The sequence below is a fragment of the Rutilus rutilus genome (genome assembly GCF_951802725.1).
Source record: "Rutilus rutilus genome assembly, chromosome: 11".
Taxonomy (NCBI): domain Eukaryota; kingdom Metazoa; phylum Chordata; class Actinopteri; order Cypriniformes; family Leuciscidae; genus Rutilus; species Rutilus rutilus.
Genome location: NC_140216.1, coordinates 14719185 through 14741180, shown reverse-complemented (window position 1 = coordinate 14741180; position 21996 = coordinate 14719185). Strand labels below are relative to the sequence as shown.

The 21996-nt window shown below is 37.2% G+C and overlaps 1 protein-coding gene across 1 annotated transcript in view; it reads left to right on the top strand.

The window, feature by feature from the left end:
- The window catches only part of ctdp1 (CTD (carboxy-terminal domain, RNA polymerase II, polypeptide A) phosphatase, subunit 1), a 102790-nt gene extending 82962 nt beyond the window's left edge, over nucleotides 1-19828 (top strand). Inside the window, exon 13 of the mRNA XM_084423436.1 lies at nucleotides 17827-19828. Coding sequence (XP_084279562.1) covers nucleotides 17827-17977 — 151 coding nt within the window. The 3' untranslated portion in view covers nucleotides 17978-19828. The remainder of the gene's footprint in view (nucleotides 1-17826) is intronic.
- The last annotated feature ends 2168 nt before the right edge of the window (nucleotides 19829-21996 follow it).

Genomic DNA, 21996 nt, shown 5'->3' with positions numbered 1-21996 from the left:
AGTGGGAAAAATAGTCCTTTTATGTCTGCTAATGAGTAAATTATCATCTAAGCGTGAAAAGGATCAAATTTGGATTAATTAACGTTCGCATCACAGAGCTGCACAAACAATGCTGTGGGATGTTATTAGTTTGATTTTCTTCATGTATTTGTTTTTGTTGCGGTAAGAGTGAAAGGATGCCCTCATGTCTTCACAGTGCTGCGAGTCGTCGTCTCTGCAACACATTCAATTAGTTCAGTCTTCCTGTTTATAAGCATATTGCTGATGTGACTACTGTTTCAACAAAGAACCGGGAACAGATTGAATTATGGGTGTTTTAGAGTACTGCAGTGATGTAAATGTGTGCATGTGGGATGCTGATGAATTAAATCAACCAGCCCACCTTGTTTTTTGATCCTCCGAGAGAATGAATTTCGCTGCTAGTACCATATGATCCTGTTATCATGTGGTCACCTGACAAGCACTACTGCAAGTGGACCGTTGGCATGTCACAGCGGTGTCCTAATGTATGGCATGATGTGCTTCATCTCAAACAGTTTTCAAATTTTTTCCCCTTTCTAAAAAAAATGTGCATCACTAATATGCTTAGTAATTGTTACACTATTACTCCCAAGTACAGTATTAAACCTCTGAGAGTAACTTGTAGAGCTTATTGAGGAGACAACTAAATGTGCACAAAAAACACTGAATTACTCTGAAGGAGGAATCTGAACTATTTTTATGCCCTCATTTAAAGAATTATTTGTCACAGCCAATAGCCTCATAAGAAGCACTCCGACATGTAGTGAATTGTGCGAATCCCAGCTCCCAACATTATATCATATTTAAAACTATATCATATTTATACGTATTATTTAAAATCAGCTAAATTGTAAGAATGGATAGATATATTACACACAATATGTATGTAAGCCTTTCTTTTTCTTTGAAGATTCAGAAGTTTTTGGTTGCACTTTATTTGGTAACACTTTATTTTACTGTGTATTTGTTGGTGTTGGGTGTTTTTAGCCCCCAACGGCGCCAACCCTTAAGGTTGAGGTTAGGGTTAGCTGCCTGGAAGGAGCCATTGGGGGCTAAAAACACCATCGAGCGTATTTGTTACACGTTACATGTAGTTACTGTAGTAATAACTATCAATTCTAAACTTTAAACCAACCCCGATTCCTAACCCTATAGTAAGCACATGTAGTTAATTATTATTAGTAATAAAAATAAACTACATGTGCTTACTATGGGGTTAGGGTAGTATTAGGGTGTGGTTAAAGTTAGTTGTGTGTAATTAGGCACAATTTATAGTAATTACTATAGTAGCTATGTAATGTGTAACAAGAACACTGTAAAATAAACTGTTACCAACTTCGGTTTTCTTTTAGTTTGTTTATTGGATTTTTTTTTTTTTATTATTATTTAAATAAATGGACTGAATATGTCAAACCCATTTGATCAGATTTTATTGAACAGTAAGTGATTTCATTGAACGGTCCATTAAAATGTATAGGGAATTAGCTTCTCATGTAATATTGTAAAACTGCTGTTAAAAGAGAGTGGCGAAATACAAATCATTTGAAAAATTGTTTCCAGGATTGATGGCTTACATATCTGATAACAATTTTATTGGCATATAAATATTAATGTTCTTGTTTTATTGTAGAAATAAAATATTGTATTGGTCATTGTATATTTTTCTTGTATAGTGAAACAAATTTTTTATTTAATTGTAGTTTAAATTAATATATTTAAATGAAAAAATGTTTTTGTTGTTGTTGAAATTAATATAAAACACACTGCAGAACTGTCTATGTGAACTACTAAAACGAGCTTAAAAATGTAGAAAGAGCTTCTGTCCTTTGTGCATTCAAATAATTTTTAATCATTTGACCCTTGATCATGAAAAATGTTATTTGTAGTTATGTTATTCATATTTGAAAAATGTAATTCGAAGAACCCACACAGATTTACAGAAGCAGCCGTGAGTTAGGCCTGTGTCCTCCTCCCAAACACTGACCATGTTAAACCCTGGGAGATTCTCTCTGAACCATCGGCTGGCAGATGCCTGAGGGCAGGACTCGCTTCATGAAGGACTGTGCAGTGATCAGAGGCGTCATTCCCCCCTGGAGCGCCAAACTCTGTCACTTCCCCTTGAGTATCCCTGTTCTGACACTGGCAAGATGGCAGCGACAGGAAATTCCTGATCTTCTGTCCTCAGGGCAAGAGAAAGTTAGAAGTGCAGCCTTGGATTTAGGACCTCTCAATTAGGGAGCGAGAGCGTTGTTCTACATAAAGATCTCATCATTTAAACTACAATGAGGCAGCCTGCCTGCTTAGGATTTTAATGATCTCTGAGACCAAAGTTGTCCGCAGCACGCTCCATCATCTCAGATTCTGAACAACCGCAGGAAACCAAGCAGATCTTTGGGAGTTCTCTCACTTTATCTTTCTGGATTGTCAGGTTGAAACCTGAGGGAGGAAGTCTGTAGTGGTGGTTTTGAGTTTGTGCTCGGTGCTAATGAAACAGGGCTGACACGTGTGAATAAAGAGCCCTTGGGTCTTTGACCCTTACTCTTGCCGTTCTTACGGCAAATCCTGTGATCGATTCCAGGAAAGGTATCTGTCATGTACTCATTATCTCTATGGCAACCTAACACTTATATTTGATTTTCAGTCTATGAAGCCTATCTGGCTACTTTTTTATTGGAAGTTGAAGCCATTGGAGACTGAGCCAGACGAGATTTAAATTTGGACGGAGTTGACTAATGCTTAAAGATCTGGCTTTGAAGAACAAATTATCCTTTGAACCCTTTGTATAATTCTAGAAAAAAAAAGTGTGAGTTTGTTTGACTGTAAAACTGCAATGCTGGAGTTGCTATCAGGTTGGCAATTACTGGATTGCTGATGGATTTTTTTCCCTCAGTGATAACAAAGACAAGAATAGGATGTCACAATTACTTGATTAAATTCTTGGTTCTTGGTTTTTAAAAATGTATCTGAATTAACTATTAATCAGCAAAAAAAAAAACAAAGTGACACATTCCACAGACGAGAGTCTATCTTTCGTAGAAATACATCATCATATGTCAATACATCAAGTTTCTAAAAGTAAATATGCATTTCGGTTCATCTTGATTTAAAAAAAAAAGAAAAGAAAAAGTCCAAACCCTCCTTTGATGTTTTGTCCACATGTTTGATGTTGAAGAAATTACAGTCGCTGTAGCATTTTCTTTGTTTTTTTAAAGGGGTCATATAATGGTACATGCACTTTTACAAGTTGATTGCACTGAAATGTCTGTTGGCAGTGCCTGTACACAACCATCCTATCATGATAAAAATCCATCCAGTGGTTTTGTTTTAATCTCCTTATATGTTTGACCATCTCTGAAATCAAGCCGTTCGATATTGTGACGTCATAAGATCGTACGCCCCTCCCGCTATTGTGATTGACAGCCGTGTTTCAACACAAGACCCGCCCTGAGCAAGCTGTGACAGCCGTCATCATAGTAGTCGCCATTGTTGATATGCTGGAGTAGAATTGTGGTGTTCTGTTCTTAGATGTAATAAGGAACACAGCAGTCATTTGGATGTTCCTAAATCCGAGCCGTTGAAGAAGCAGTGGCTGAGTTTTGTTTTTGAAGCAATATGCCCAAAGGATTGACGCGGGGATTCCCTCACGGGGATTCCCCACGATCGTCTGTGCTTTCATGTTTGCGAGAATCATTTCACACCAGACAGCTTCACAAACGAGAAAAAACGGATCGGTACCAACGTGTTCCTGCTGAACCTCCAGAAGATGTGAGTGTAATGTTTTATTAACCTTTATATTAGTATTTATATTAATCTTTGCGAAATTTGCAAACCTTGCTGCAGGCTTCACGATGAATGCGTCTAAGGTTTACACTCAGGGTACATTACAGCATGTTTTCTATGTACGACGTTCTCAATATAATTCATAATCCCACGTTTATAACGAATAACACGTGGTTATTGTGTTAGATACGGTCAGAGAATGTCTAATACGGTGTACCCACAGAACAGAGGGGCGGGGTGAGCAAAGCTCATTATCATTTAAAGACACATGCACTGAAACGGCGTGCTGAAAACAGAGCTGTTTTTGACCAGGTAAAATTAGTGTTTTCTTACAATACTAATGAGAATTTTTAATTAAAGTATATTACAAACTTTTAATTTAGACCCTAAAGAATCATATTAGCTTGTACAAAAATGGCATTATATGACCCCTTTAAAGGGGGTTCAAATATTTAATGACAGTGATAGGACCTTTTGAGCTAAATGTTCATCCAAGGCAAGGCAAGTTTATTTATATAGCACATTTCAAACACAATGGTAATTCAAAGTGCTTTACATAGAAGTAATTAAAATAATCAAAAGACATAAGAGCAGTTTCGAATAAAAAGGAAATAAAATACAGTGCAATCAGTCGGACGAACAGTGGCAAAGTGCTCATTCAGTAAATGTACAGCTAAACAGATGTGTTTTGAGTCTGGATTTAAATGTGACTACTGTAGGAGCACATCTGATCTCTTCTGGAAGCTGGTTCCAGCTGCGGCTGGCATAACAGCTAAAAGCAGACTCTCCTTGCTTTGAGTGAACCCTTGGTGTTTCTTGGTGACTTGATCCTGATGATCTTAGTGATCTGTTATATTCTATGAGCGTATCTGCAATGTATTGAGGTCCTAGGCCATTGAGTGATTATATACCAGTAATAATACTTTAAAATAAATCCTAAATGTAACTGGGAGCCAGTGTAAAGACCTGAGGACTGGTGTGATGTGTTCTTATTTTCTGGTTCTGCTCAGAATCCTGGCAGCAGCGTTCTTTATGAGCTGCAACTGTCTTATTGACTTTTTGGGAAGGCCAGTGAGGAGTCCATTACAATAGTCCACCCTGCTGGTGATGAAAGCAAGTATTTGACTGGAAACAAAGCATCTAATTTTTGCAATATTTTTGAGATGATGGTATGCTGATTTAGTTATTGCTTTGACATTACTACTGAAACTGAAGTCTGACTCCAGAATCACACCGAGATTCCTGACTTGACTTTTAGTTGTTTGACTCCTAGAGTAATGCATTCACCTTGAGAACTTCATCTTTGTTTCCAAACGCAATGACTTCATCCACATAAATATTATAATAAAAACTTCTGACGACTAGTTTGTGTGAAAAGCATATTTATCTCTCTATTACATTATGTATTTGAACAGTTATTGATTCAATTATTATTATTACCCAATTGTTGTTATATATGTTTTTAAGTAATTTTAAAGACCAATTGTTCTCTTTGTTCTATTTTTGATACCACAAAAATCATCAAAATAATCAACCAATTACCCAATTAATCGCCAAAAATGATCAAGTGACAGCCCTTAGACGAGATGAAAAATTGACATAATGAAAGTAGTTAAATGGTTTAAATTGAAATATTGATGAAATATTGACTAAATGGTGAAATGCTGACTAAAGTTTAAGAATATTCTAATTTAGCCTCAACACTTATGAAATGTCAAAATCTGTAAATATGAGCTGTAGTAATTAAGACATTTGTCTTAGTAAATACCAGTAATTACCACTCATCTAATATAAATATACAATAATATCATGCTTTTGCAGATGCCATGTTGCTGAATACAGTGGGTACGGAAAGTATTCAGACCCCTTTAAATTTTTCACTCTTTGTTATATTGCAGCCATTTGCTAAAATCATTTAAGTTCATTTTTTTTCCTCATTATTGTACACACAGCACCCCACATTGACAGAAAAACACAGAATTGTTGACATTTTTGCACATTTATTAAAAAAGAAAAACTGAAATATCACATGGTCCTAAGTATTCAGACCCTTTGCTGTGACACTCATATATTTAACTGAGGTGCTGTCCATTTCTTCTGATCATCCTTGAGATGGTTCTACACCTTCATTTGAGTCCAGCTGTGTTTGATTATACTGATTGGACTTGATTAGGAAAGCCACACTCCTGTCTGTATAAGACCTTACAGCTCACAGTGCATGTCAGAGCAAATGAGAATCATGAGGTCAAAGGAACTGCCTGAAGAGCTCAGAGACAGAATTGTGGCAAGGCACCGATCTGGCCAAGGTTACAAAAAAAATTCTGCTGCACTTAAGGTTCCTAAGAGCACAGTGGCCTCCATAATCCTTAAATGGAAGACGTTTGGGATGACCAGAACCCTTCCTAGAGCTGGCCGTCTGGCCAAACTGAGCTATCGGGGGAGAAGAGCCTTGGTGAGAGAGGTAAAGAAGAACCCAAAGATCACTGTGGCTGAGCTCCAGAGATGCAGTCGGGAGATGGGAGAAAGTTGTAGTAAGTCAACCATCACTGCAGCCATCCACCAGTCGGGGCTTTATGGCAGAGTGGCCCGGCGGAAGCCTCTCCTCAGTGCAAGACACATGAAAGCACACCTGAAGGACTCCAAGATGGTGATAAATAAGATTCTCTGGTCTGATGAGACCAAGATAGAACTTTTTGGCCTTAATTCTAAGCGGTATGTGTGGAGAAAACCAGGCACTGCTCATCACCTGTCCAATACAGTCTCAACAGTGAAGCATGGTGATGGCAGCATCATGCTGTGGGGGTGTTTTTCAGCTGCAGGGACAGGACGACTGAGGGAAAGATGAATGCGGCCAAGTACAGGGATATCCTGGACGAAAACCTTCTCCAGAGTGCTCTGGACCTCAGACTGGGCCGAAGGTTCACCTTCCAACAAGACAATGACCCTAAGCACACAGCTAAAATAACGAAGGAGTGGCTTCACAACAACTCTGTGACTGTTCTTGAATGGCCCAGCCAGAGCCCTGACTTAAACCCAATTGAGCATCTCTGGATAGACCTGAAAATGGCTGTCCACCAACGTTTACCATCCAACCTGACAGAACTGGAGAGGATCTGCAAGGAGGAATGGCAGAGGATACCCAAATCCAGGTGTGAAAAACTTGTTGCATCTTTCCCAAAAAGACTCATGTCTGTATTAGATCAAATACTACTAAATCTACTAAATACTGAGCAAAGGGTCTGAATACTTAGGACCTTGTGATATTTCAGTTTTTCGTTTTTAATAAATGTGCAAAAATGTCAACAATTCTGTGTTTTTCTGTCAATATGGGGGGCTGTGTGTACAATAATGAGGGAAAAAAATGAACTTAAATGATTTTAGCAAATGGCTGCAATATAACAAAGAGTGAAAAATTTAAGGGGGTCTGAATACTTTCCGTACCCACTGTAAATGCATGCGGACAACAGATGTCTCACTTTACATTGCATGTGGATTGCAGATTCTCAGACGTGTTTCCTGCAACATAAATGTGTGGTGTCGTCGCGTGGATTCGGAGCGTAGCGGTTCCCTGAGGACCAATTAGAGCATGCTGTGGGAGGAGAGATGAAAACTGTTGTCTCTCCATACTTATGTGTGTGTTTTTTTGTGTATGTGTACACACATTCATGGGCATTAATTTGGGCTGCTTGTCTGTGAAAAGGCCCCAGTCACTATATTAACTTAATTATAACCGAAAGTGTACACACATTCCTCCCCTGCCTCTTCACGCTGACGGCTTTGTTCAGAAAGGGGACAGAATCAAGTATTCGAAAGTGCTCATCATCAGCTTTCATTAATTAATTATTAGTCTGAACAGAGCACTGTTCGGGAACACTATGGGATATGCAGCAGACTGTTAGCGTGATAATTAACATTTTGAAATGTTTTACAACAGCAGTACTATTTTAGACATTTTGCTTTGGGGAATGAAGTCCCTTTTTTAATAATCCAAACGTAACCTTGGCTCTTGAGTGTTTTGTTTTGAAGTGTTGTTTTGAAGTTTTGAGAGAAAATGAGTCCCATAGTTCACCCAAAATTTAATGTTTTGTCATCTACTCTCCATCACGTCTTTGCAAGTCCGTTTGCTGTTATTTTTTCCATGGCGACAAAAGGAGGCGGAATGTCCACGCTGCTCTTTGGATGGTGATCTTGAAAGAACTTAACCCTGGGTTGCTCCATGGGGATTGTCCCGGTTGCTGTACTGTAAGTCTTTATTGATAAAGTGTCAATTAGTACATGTAAATTAGGCTTACCTGCTCATAAACGCATACAATGCTCATCCACTAGAGAAATCCGCATGAGTCTTGTAGTTCAATGCATACTGCTGAGCACTATCACGTATGCTTGCACAATTTATATTAAATTATACCATTTCATCTTTTAAATCCAGTATTGGAGGACTACTGTATGTCTTTAATAACTTGTGCCTAAAAGTAGTTGAAAATTTGGATACTTAACTTGAACACACTTTTCTAATCCTTTTAAAAATATTTTATCTAAAGGAATTGTGCTTACATAATTTGACAAAGAAACCCATTTAACTAAAACTATATGCTGTGAAAATTAAAAGGCATTAAAGGGTTAGTTCACCTCCGAAAAATTCTGTCATCATTTTTTGTCACCTGTGTGACTTTTGTTCATCTTGAAGATATTTTTAATGAAACCTGAGAGTTTTCTGTCCCTCTATTCAAAGTCCACGGAGCTTTGACAGGTCAATAAGTTCATGAAGACATTGTAAAAGAAATCCATATCAATTACGCAGTTGATTCCAACATAGAATATATAGTAAACAATGATCAACACATAGGCCTATACATGGAGCTCGTCAAATACCGTAAATGGATGCGCAAATATACTTGCTTACCACACAAGAACAAACCTCATTGGTTCTTGCTTGTCAAGCACGCACATTTGAGCTTTCATTTACCATATTTGATGTGTTCTATGTACATTGATCAATGTTTATTTGTGAATAAAAGCCTAAATTAAATCTGTTCGTTATATAAAGCGCTCGTGTCTCTTGAGGGACTTGCTGCTCGATTCATTTGGATTATAGGTTAGGTGGTATGGACTTTCAGTGGAGGGATGAAGAAGTTTCGAAGATGAATAAAGGTTTATAGTTTTGGAACGACATGAGGGTGTGTTCATTTTTGGATGGACTATCCCTTTCATCACCATACAGCATGATACGCCATACAGTAAGTTGTTCTCCTCTTTGTCAAACCTGTATTAAAGATGGTGCTTTTAGAACATTGCTGTTAATGGATTTCCTTGAGCTTCATAAGCTTTCACCCATCTGCACACTGAATAGTTCCTGCAACTGCTTTCAGAGTATTTTCGAGGCGTAAGGCCGCCACTTAATGCCATGGCAACAGACCTGTAGGTGCTGTTTTACATTCAATCTCCTCAGCTGGTGAATATTATGGGCTGTGAAATAACACACAGAAGAAGCCCATTATTGCATTCTTCTTAATGGATCCATCAGAACTCTCTGAATAGCCACGCATGATTTTAAAGGCTTATAGAGCGAGAATAAGAGAGTATGATATACTGCCAATCTAATTTAATTACTGCTGCCCTTGTCTTGGGTCCGTTCTCCATGGAAACAAACAATGGATGAAGTGAGCGTAGTTTAAAATGGATATGGATTTGTAATGTCCCATGGGATCCGTTTGGAAGATCCTTCCACTTCACTTGTTTCCTCACTAATGATAATTTCACTAAAGTGAAATATGAATGGCACGTTAATGAAGTTAATGAGGTAGAAATAATTTGCCTGTTGACTGCTTAATGAAGGTGTTAGTGAGCAACGCTCTCCAAATCTAAAGTTCCTTGTGGATATACATTTTCATATTTTATTCCAGTGGTTAAATAAAGATAAATGAGAAATTCCGCAGCAATCACTCCTTGGTTACTTTGTAATTGTCGTTAAATGGTGACTTTTCCCCTTACTGTAGATGAGTGTATTTCTAATGCATGCTGTAATTGATGTATCAGTGCCGCTATGTCCGGGGGCTTCTGGGTAAATGGATGATCTTTGAATAGGGCCAGCTTCTTTTTATGTCCTCCTAGAACAGACCTTTGATAGATTAAACACTGTGAACGGCTGTTGAGATGATAGATGAGAAGGTGCATGGACTTCCTCCCTCTCATATCTACCTCTCTCTTTCTCTATTGTTTCCCTGTGTACTCTACTTCTGAGCAGGAGCTACATTTCTGCAAACATGTTTCTTTAGAAGCACGATATGAACAAAGCGGTGCCAAAATGTCACGCTGCGTTAAAGCGATAGTTCACCCAACAGTAAAAAAAAAAAAATTCTATCATCATTTATTCACCCTCATGTTGTTCCGAATTTACAGAGAACAATGACTTACGTTTCTGTCTGGCAATATAAGATGACTAATCTATAGGATTTATGACCTGTTTTGTCATCTGCCAGCAAATTTTATTTGAAAAGTACTCACCAATACATGTTTATTAGAAGTTATGGAATGCGGCTCATCTGTTGTTTTGTTTAATCTTCGCTTTGCTTGTTACAGGTCACACTGGGGTAATGTTGGAACAATCATCTGTCCTACATTAAACTAATGAGAGCAGTGTCAAGAAACTTGACTTTTATAGGCATTTGGGTTAATTATGGGTGTTTTAATTTTTTCAGGGCTGGAGTGTAATTGGCTTATAATGAGCTTGAAAGTTTTGTTATTTTAAATTTCTTAAATGAATAAGTGCTGGCAGCATGTCAAGTGTGACGGTATGTTTTTTCATGGTCTCTTCTCTCTAAGCTGTTTAGTGCAAAGCTGTTTTTGTCTGAGTTGATTTTCAGTGGTTAAGGCTTAGAATTATATACACTAGCGTTCAAAAGTTTGGCGCTGTGAAGATTTTTGTTGTATTTTTGAAAGAAGTTTCTTATGCTGACTAAGGGGCCCATTCACTGTGCCACTGTCTCCTTTTTTCCAAAGCGCTTGCGCTCCCGTGGCTTCTGCCGTTGCTATGCAACCATGAACTGCACTCTCCACATCATGTTGACTGAGCTTTCAATGTTATTACAGAAAAGGCGAAGCTGATTGGTTGGTTCTTGTTACATGACCTGCAGTACACTTGCGGTATTCTGAAAAGTTGAGATTATTTCATCTCGCTGCGCCTGGAAAAATGAGCATGCTTGCCGCGCTCCTACATTTGAAATATCGAACTTAAGCGCGCAAAAGACACGATATGTGAAATGTGAACTAAGGCTGTCACGATTAGTCGATAAAGTTATACTCAATTTAAAAAAATGCTCAATTGCAATTTACTTGTTGAGTACTGTCTGAATTACTCAAAGTCTTCAGTGTCACATGATCCTTCAGAAATCATTCTTATTTGCTGCTCAAAAAAAACATTTCTTATTTTTGTGGAAACAGCGCTAATTTTATTTTCATTTTTATTTTTTTTACGATTCTTCGAATAGAAAGTTCAAAAAAAATTTGAAATGTTTTTTTTTTTTTTTTACATTTCAAATTTCTTTAATGTCACTTTTGATCAATTTAATGCATCATTTATAAATAAAAGTATTAATTCCTCTTAACAAATAATCTTACTCACCCCAAACTTTTGAACGGTAGTGTATTCATAGAAATATTTAACAAAACAAAAAAGTTACTTGGTCATTATACTCACTTAACATCCACTTCAGGAAGCCTCCTAGCAGAATAACAGGAGGGAGAGTGATGGAGAGGGATAGAGCCATAAATTAAAGTGACACTGCATTTCCAAAAGTGTGTAGTAAACAACCATTATGCATACCCCTTCCATACCAACTTCCTCTATCTACTAGCTGTTGAAAAACTAAACTTACCTAAAACATTCATACTGTCCTTTTGCTACATTGCAATACTTCTATTTTCTCTATTTATTTATTTATTTTTAATCAGAAGCTCTGGCTTTGCACAGTGTGGTTGCCATCTTAAAATCACTGAGTCTTAAATCTGTTATAAGGATAAGATGAAATAGCTGAACAAAAATTGTTGAAATAGTTGAACAAAAATTGTAAAATCACTGAGCCTTAAATCTGTTACAAGGGCAAGTATAAGATGAAATAGTCGAACAAAAATTGTCCTGTGTTGACATATATCCTATTCACACAGAATGTTGCATCAAAGATCATTCTGTACTTAAATGTGTCACCAATATTTGGTCCATTTGTATCCACAGTTTCTTTTGTAAACGTTCTGCAAGGATGCAATAAATTGATCAAAAGTGACTACAAAAATGCTACAAAATATTTCTATTTCATTCATCAAAGAATCCTGTAAAACTCAATGTATCGCGGTATCCACAAAAAAAAATTAAGCAGCAAACTAAAAGCTACAAACATTGATTTTGGTGGGTGCTCACAGAGGAAAAACAGTGATGCAGTAATGATGCTTGGGTACATTTGAACTCTTTTTATTTTTTTGCAGTGTGTGCTTAGTTGACACAAAAGCTCTCTTTGATCTATTTTTTGGTTCAAGCTACAATCCCAACAGAAGCTTTTTCCAAGTAATTGATGGGCCACAGTACTCAGAGTGTGTGTGGTCTGTCTTAAATAAAATCCATGATGATTGAAATGATCTTCTGAATGGTGATTGGGAACATTCACGCCTCATTCACACATTAGGCTGATCTTCGCCCGTTCTGACCTCATCTTCACAATTATAGGATGCATCAGGACAAAATGTGACACTTATTGACCAGCGCTGTCTGTTACATGCATGTACGACCATCAATTACCCTCCTTCCATCTTCAATCAATACACCCCATCCTGGTGCTTAACACGTGGCTGTATGAGAACGAATGAAGCCATGTGGGTTTAATCGAACACACATCATTAAACCTCCACGGTTTATTGAATGCCTCTTTTGTGGCTTTAAAAGGATAGTTCAGACAACAACAAAAAACCCCGCTTGTCATCGTTTACTCACCTTTCTTCAGTTTTCCACAAATCTTATTTTGAGTTCTACAGATGAAAGAGAATTTATTTTTTCTTTTATACATTTTTCATTCTCTCTGTCTTGTCCTTCCTTATTTGTCTTTCTCTCCTCGTCACTGCACTGTTTTTTCTCTAGTTGTTTCTTTCTCTCTTGGCTGTGAGAGCTCTGTCCTGTTTAAATCTTTTAGGTGCATTCAGAGGGAACAAACTCTGAGCCGGCCGAGTTTCAACAGCTCTGCAGTCACATCCTCCTCCCACAAGCCCATTCTCTCATTCTCAGAGCCTTTGTGCTTATGTAATCGGTTTCTTGTAGACAGTGAAAGACCGAGGGAGTGAGACAGCTTGTTTGAAAATAGGGATATTCCTTCCTTTATTTTTTTTATGCCGTTGCGCCATTAGCGTCTATTTGCAGTTTAAAAAGAAACCCTCCATCTGTCCTGCTGGTTTTCCAGCCTGACAGCAGTATTCCCAATGGGAAAAGTGGTCTTTCTTGAGGCATCAAAAACATGCATATTATTTTCAGACATGCTGTGTGGGGTGTTGTTGAGTCAGCAGGGTCACAGTCAGTTGGTGGGTGAGAGTTGAGGCGTTGTCAGAAAACTCTCCAGTCAAATCAAGAACACAGCAATTCTCTGTAGTCTGAAGTAATGTTGTCACAATTCAAAATTTTCAGTAGTCACCACCAATACCAGTAAAACTTTGTGGTTCTCGGTATCAAACCATAACAAAACTATTGTAACTAATTTATTTCAATTGTTTTTTTAATTATTTGTTCAACTATTTGAAAATAAAAATAAAATGCATGAAATTAGTTAATTGTTATTGCTGTTAAATAATAAATAAATAATACATTAAAGGAGACATATCATGCTTTTAAATTGTTCCTTTTTACATATAAATCATACATTTGTAGTCTATATAAAGCGGAACTGCAATGATTGGGTCTGAATTCCTCATTATTATAGCTCCACAGGCCCTTTTTCTACCCCTTTTCTGATGTGCGTCTGAGAGCAACTCGTTTTGGTGCGGTCTCTTTAAATACAATTGAGACACTTCATACCCCGCCCCCTCTCCAGTCTGCAGAGGTTCAACTCCACCCCGTTCGGCCATTTTTGTAGTTTGATAGCAGAGATACGATTATCTAGCGGCACAGAAACTTTTTATTCACACGTTATTAACAAAATGTCAACAACGGAAGACTTGTCCAGCCAGCCTTACATGTTCGAGCCAGAGTCGGAGCAGGAGCGAGATGAAAATGAAGACAACGAACCTGTAGAACAACGTCTTCATATGGATGTATCGCACTGGTGTGTACTGTATTTACACATGAAACTTTGGTCTTCCGACCTTTTACCACCGTGTCGATTTATTTCGATTAATATGTGCGAGGGAGAGAGAGCAAGACAGCGTCTAGTTTGGAGACGGTGATGTCTTGTTTACACTTTCGCCTGGCTCTGAAGAGAGAGCGAGAGCGCGCGCGCGACCGGGTCTCTCTCTCTCTCTCTGCTCGTTCTTTCAGTTAAACATGCAGCCTTGTCACAAGCGCGGCAGTTTATCTACATTAGACGGTGTAATGAAGCGTGTGGGTTACTACATCCAACAACCGAACATTTTAACTTACCCTCTCGTAACTTCTGCATCCTTTAGCTTGGACTACAAAATTGCAGCGAGAAATAAAAATGGCGGATTGCTCGAAGTGTTGGGCCGGAAGTCAATGTCCTTATTTGGCAGTTCCGCTGCAAATACTGTGACGTAATAGTTAAAAAAAACGTCATAGATAACAGAAAAATCGGAACAGGTTGAAAAATATGACCAAAACAGAATATAAAGATATCAACGAAGCACCTGAAGAGAATAATTTCACATTTTCTGTACTTCTAAACACTCCAAATATACAACAAAATGCATTTAAGGGCTAAAAAAGTGCATTTGGCATGATATGTCCCCTTTAAAACATTAGCATGTAGCCTTCAGATATTGTTCAATTACAGTAAGTAAACATTGCATTAAAAAGATCAAATGAAAAGTTAGCAATAAAATTAAAAAAGAAATGCATTGCAGGTAAAAGAAAAAGTGGCTGGTATATTTCTTTTGTACACTTAATGCACAGATCTGTTTTGGCACATCAGATTATTATTATAATTTTTTTTGTCCTGTCCTTTATCACATTATCACATTGTCAAACATCGTAATTTCTGTTTCAGTTCTGAATTTTAATACAGTTGTCATTCCCAGTTGTATATTTGGGATATATACAGAAAACAAGCAAATTTGTATATATAGAAACCAAGCAAAGAGCGCTCCCTTTACAATGAATGCTGATATCACTGAAGTTCAGCCACATTGCAAGCTTACTAGTGAGTGAAAACTCCCGTTATAATAAAAAAATCTGTCTATACTGCACAATGGATCTCTTATTTGCATTGTGTTTATACTTTTTTGGTTATAACAAAACGTTTTTTTATAACCAAAATATTACTTTCCTACACTGAACAAACTAGTTTATTGAGCAGATCCTGACTAACTTAAATGTTTCTGATTGGCCATTGCGTTTACATGCTCAACAAACATGTCTGTGATTGGCTACAATGCTCAACACTGCAAAAACACGTTGTAAATAGATACCTTTGAAGCTCTTCACAGAGCGCTCACACACTTATGGGGACGAGGGCACATTATTGCACAAAAATAAAAAAATGTTGCGATTTCTTTTCACGGATTCCTGTAGCTCAAACAGTAGAGTGTGGTGCTTGCAATGCCGATATCATGGGTTTGATTCCCAGTGAATGCCTGGACTGATAAAATGCATAACTTTATTGCAGTGTAAGGTGCTTTGGATAAAAAAAAAAACTTCTGCCAAATGCTTATACAAGTTCTCATACAAGTTCCAGGAGTCAGGACTGTATAGGTTTATCAGTCCACCAGAAAATTCATGTTTTCAAACCTGCTATAATGAGCACGTCAAAAGAATGTAAAAATCTCGAGCTTTGCCAAAGAGACTGACCTTGTGCGTTTCCCAGAATAATTACACTGTCACATAATAAGTAAAACATAATGCATGTGTATTAAACTATGTTTGTGTATATGCGTGAGGTGAAATTATTCACTGGCTTCAGTAAATTAACTTTTTGTTTTTGTGCTAGACAAGAGGATCATTTCAAACTTGATTAATTCTGTCATTTATAATGTATTCGTATTTTCCGTATGGAAACCATGGATATTATAATTTCACTAGATTTTTTTATTTTTGCTTTATTTTGTTTTCAGTTTAGATTTACTGGGGCATCATTTTTTTTATTTTTTTTATTGTATTCTGTAAAAACCTTGTGGTAAAAAATCAAGTGCAACTTGAGAGAGGAATCAAGCATTGATTGAAAATGACAAACAAGTCCTTTTTGTAGTTTTGAAAACCCACTTTTAGTTTTCATTTAATGAATGTTTTTGTTGGCTAGTTTTCACTTCCATAATTGTTTTATTTAATGATGATAACCTTAATGAGCTCCCATGTGTAGTTTTCACCAGTTTTTTTATTACCTTCATATTCTTCTTTATTCTTGGAGTTATAGCCGATTTCACATTTACCCACATTAAATATCACATAAAGAAAAGGACTGTGGAATAATGGCCGTCTGAATAACAGCATTGTGCTTTGGTCTGTGGTTTGATCGAAGATGAAAGACTCAAATTTGTGTGGTGCTATGAATCACTGTTAAACTAAAGTCTGCCGTTTGTGTACATGCACAGTGTGCTTGCATGATAACACTGCAATGCTCAAAAGGCTTTAAAAACTTTGTGAGACAAACTTCTTGCTTTTATTTCTTATAATTATGCTAGGTGATGTGAACGCAATACTGAGCTTCTTTTCCCCCATATTCGGTCCATAATATTAAACACATTTCCATTGTCAGGTTGACTTTCTTTTCTGATGGTTTCCATTTTCTGTCCTTCCTTTGCTTTTATCTTTTATTCATGTAGTCAGACTGGTTCTTTCTCAGCAGGTGGTAGTGGATTCATCATTGCACTAAATGAGAGACATATACTGTCCATGATCAAAACAGCTGTCAGTACTATCAGCAGATATAATGACAGCCATCGGTTAATTAGCTCTGGCAGAGCATTATTATATCTTCTTCAAAACTGCCTTACAAAGTAGTTGTGTGTGTGTATGTCAGTGTCAATACGAATGGCTTTCATGCATGTGAAGCTGATGTTTCTAACACGTTAGTGCACCCACAAATGAAAATTCATTCAGTCTTTCCAAACCTGTAGTTCAAAAGCACATCATTTCAGAAATCTTTTGTAACATTATACGTCTACTGTCAATTTTCATCAGTTTAATGTGTCCCTGCGGAATAAAAGTTTGAGGGGCTGTTTACTTGACACCGTTTTCAACTAAAAACGTAAAACTTTCTGTGCGTTTTGGCCGTTCATTTACACGACAACGGCGTTTTGGGTGCCTGAAAACGCAAACTGGGAGACCGGTTTCAAAACTGTGCACTTTGAAACCCATTTTCATGTAAACAACAAAAACACTAATCTCTGAAAACGATGCCGTCATGCACATGCATATTACATGTTCAATCTATAGTGTTTCATCGCCATCTACTGGCCTGGCAGCAGAATACAGCGTTTTTAGTCGTTTTCGCGGATCCATGTGAACGGTGATCGTTTTGACAATGGTGTCGCCTGTACACGGGAAAACTCCATTTTAAGCATATCGTTGTCGTGTAAACTTAATTTCTTTTAAAAAATCTTGCTGACCTCAGATTTTGAACGTAGTGCAGAGCAATGATTGATGGGCTATTTGTGACAGTTAGCATTAAACCTGAATTATTTGCCTGGTCAATAGGCCATCACATTTTAAATTATTCATCTACTCAGGAGCAGTATTCATGCGCAGAGGCAACAAGTCAGACTCAACCATGCTCAACACATAACCCTGGCAACCAGACCACTATGAACCAATGAGCATTTCTCTCTAAAATTCTTTGACTAGTGAGCATCACTCACCTACGCCTCTGTATTTTCTATCTTTAGGGGCCGCAAAAGAAAACTGGAAGAGGCCAGAGATGACAATGATGATGATGATTGTGGCGGCTCCAGTAAAGACTCCAATGAGGAGGGCAGCAGCTCAGAGGCTGATGAGATGGCCGCCGCGCTGGAGGCGGAGCTAAATGATTTCATGTGAGCTGATTGGACGCCGATGGTTATAAACTTGACTCTGTTCTCATAAGGTACCTGAGACAAAACGTGTGTTCGTGTCGCTGTTATACAGCGCAAGTAAGTGTGCGTGTGTGTGTGAATAAAGCAAAGGGGTTTACTAAGTAGATAGACATGTACAGATAGAGTTTTAGTAGGACGGGCTCAACACAAAGTCGTTTTATTGTGAATTTACAGTACGTAGCGGTGTGGGAAGTAGAGCTTCTGTGTCTGATGTTTTACTTATTTTGTTCCCAATTCAAAACAAATTTTTATATAAATGTAAATGAAAAGAAATATTTCAACTAATTGGTGATGAATGCCAAAGAGTCTGAAGCGGGCCTGCAGCTGAGACCTCTGCTCATGGACCCCTCAGAAGACATTTGGAGGGGTTTGTGTTCCTCACCAGCAGTCAAACTCAGACGTCCAAATGTGTCCTGCGTTGTCTGTTTCCTTTTTGTTTTGTGCGTCGTCCAGTGCCGTTGACGCCTCTGTGTGTGACTGACACTGTGCTGCACCAATCCCAGAATACCAGCACCTTTAGACACGCCCACAGCCACTATTACCAAAAAACTCACAACTGCTTGAAAGTGTGAGAAACTGGTGAAAATAGGAATTGTAAAAAGAGTTCATCGGTAATACATTTGCAACAGAAAATTTCCATTTACCGTTTGTGATTGGCTTGTTACAATTGTTTGTATATTAAAGAAATAGTTCACAAAAAATAGGTATAATTTGTCATCATTTACTCACCCTCATGTCATTACAAGCCTTTGTTATTTTTTTTTATTTTTATTTTTTTCAAGAAACACAAAATGAGATATCAAAATGCCTTAAAAAAAAATTGTAAGCAATGAAAGTGGATGGTAATAATGGTAAAGTGTCATAGTCCAAAAACTAGCATCCATATTTCAGGTCTCCTGAAGACATATGATCACTTTAGATGAAGAAAATGCAGGAAAATCATTGTTTACTTAATATTTAAGGCTTTTGATGCAGGTTTGACATCATGGCGTTTGGTCACAAGACATCAGTTATATCAATGCACCATTTTTATAGTCCATATGGCTTTTGTAGTCTATTTCAGAGCTTTGTGGAGGGGAATATTATCGGTTTGTTACTCACACTAAAATATCATATGCGTTTGTTCTTTTTTGGAGCTTGACATCACAATTCACGATCCAGTGTTGTCACAGATGTTTTTTGTTGCACTTGAGCTGCTCGGACATTCTGCATCTTCATTCATGTTTCACAAAATAAAGGAAATAACACTTTGGAACGGCATGAGCGAGAGTAAATGTTTGTGTGAACTCTTCCTGTAACTACCTCCAAATTGATACTCGTGACCTTTCCTGGTCCTAAGATGACATTGAAATGCCACTTTTTACTCTGTGATGATGTCACAGTGTACAGATATCATCGTCTTCATTTGGCTTCAGGTGCTGAGAGTGAACACTGTGGCAGCGTTAAACCGGGTGTTTGGTTGGCTCTCGTGCCATCCTGAACCATCACTGTACACACTGATCAGATCTGGACCTGTAGGCGTTAAGACTACTTGTTTAAGTCCAGTTTTTTGAGTCCATACTATACTGGTTCTAGGTGGTTTTCTTCCGCTGAGCTGCTTGAACGACTAGACGTCCAGATCTAACTCAGTTCAAATGTTTCTCAGAGGTTTGTGCAGTTATGGAACCTGTGTTGTTTTTGACTGATGTTTTCTTTCATTTTCATTGTGTTGATGTTTTCAACAATGATTGTTTTCAACAATGTAAAGTATTTGTACATTCTATTTCGTACTTGACAAAGAAAATGCTTTTCATTTAATAAAGATTTGTTTTATAAACCAGTGTTTTCAGGTTTTTTTCTGTGTATTGTTGAATGCAGTGTTTTGTGTTATAGCAACAATTTAAAAAATCATGCAGTAGCACTGAACTAGGTTACATTGTAAAAAAAAAAAAAAAAACTTGAGAACTAGCTTCGGGACTTTGATTAGTCTCACCTTATTTTAACCTATTTTTATCTACTTAAAGGTCTATGCAAACATAAAACCGTAGAAATAATAATGTTTTAACTTGTGGATCTAAGGTCAATAATCTTGCATTTTACATTACATAATAAAGTTGTTGTACTTTCTTAGTTTGTTTAACTTATGTATCCGTTTGTTGAGCACACTGGAAATATTTTATAGAATTAAAGACAATAACTATATAGTTAAAAAAAAGTTCTAAATAAAAAGAATAGTAGAGTCCACACCACAACTATAACGATAACAGCTACTGCACTCACTTTCAGAACGATTTTTTTTTTCATCTGATCAACGATAAAAACATTGACAGCCAATCAGAATCCATCCTGCTTTAAACTTCAGCACGCGCTTCAAAGAAACAGAATGATATTGTCTGCTGGTGTAGAGGCTAATACAGTTATCTTTATTGTTATATCACTTTTTTTTTCTTTTTTTTTTACTAAGTCTGAATAACAAGTGTCAGTAAATGACATTGCAAGTTTTTCCTATGTAATATTTTAAGTTACTCATATTAAATTAAATTAAATCGTATTTTACAGCATAATACTTTGTGGGGAAAAAAGTCCAAATGGAAGTTGTTTTTTTTGTGTGTGTTTTTTTACTATGTATTACATTGAATAAGAAGGGGGTTTTAAAGTAAACAAATAGAAAAAACTAACTGGAATTGATTTTTGTCAGTTTAAAAAAAACAGCTATTCACTAGGACTAAATGGAAATCAATAATAAAAACGAATGCTGAATACAAATAGTTTCTGCTGGATTTCCCTAAAGTAAAATTAGCTGAAAGTAGTGATTCAACTGGCCACTGTGTTGTATGGGGGAAATCAGTCTGGACGCCTCCTGTCTCTATGATCTTGTTTAATCCACCCGCTTGAAAGCGCTCAATAAAACACACTTAATAGTATTTCAGTGCGGCGAACTCAGCTTTACTCTCAACTACTACATTCTGGAATACCGATGTTGATTTATACTGCAGTTGAGTGGATGAGTTTCTAAAAACACTCTAGTGACTGAGGTTTGCACTTAAGATTCATTGACTTGTCTTCATGTTTGAATCATTACAGATCCCACAGCTACACTGCTGCATGTCTTGAGATTGTGTGAAAATCTCATAACGCGGCACTGAATTAATCCTGAGATTAAGGATTAGATACCTCAGTGGGCTTTTCAGTCAGCTCATCCTCTTTGAATAATCCGCGTAATACCACTAATCTTTAAATTGTCATCAATGTGATTAATATTAGCTGTATTTTGTCCCAGTTTGAATATAATTAAAAGCTCAATGTGAAATCTCAACTTTTTTCTCTTCAAACGTCTTCCAATTGAAGTGCTGCCGTTACAGTTTTTCTCAGTCGATTTGACACATTTCTACAAATGAATGTAATTGCTCTCAAAACAATTATCACCGTAAACTAACCACACTCTTATGTTAGCAAAACAGTTCAATATTCACTGCATAATGAAGCACTGCATTTTATTCTAGTAATGCATTTATTAGAAATAAATACTAACGTCAAAACTTTGTGTTCTCTGTTGATTTGATAACAAATTCGACTTTAGATACACAAATACATGAATGAAAATACATGTTTATCGTGAAGTTCTTTAATGAGGAGTTTAGTTTAGTATATTGCGATCATTTACTTTCCTTCTCCAAGAGGAGAAGGTCTCATTTGGATTCAGGAAAGGAGATTAAAGAACACCATCCTGAAATGTGGGTGATGCTCAAACCACTCTTGCGCCAGTGATGAATGGTGGAATTGGACATTGTACCTGTACCAAAAACTACAAAATGTTGCTCCATTTGGTCCTGATCACCCTGGTGAAAGAGGATATTATTGAGGGGAAACATTTGGGAGCCTTTCAGTGTTACTTGGCCCCAAAACAACATTGCTTGCCATCACTGGTTGAAATTACAGCCCACATAGTGATGTTGTCCAGGGACATTGACTGTGGCACGATGGCCAATCACATTTCTCCCTCTT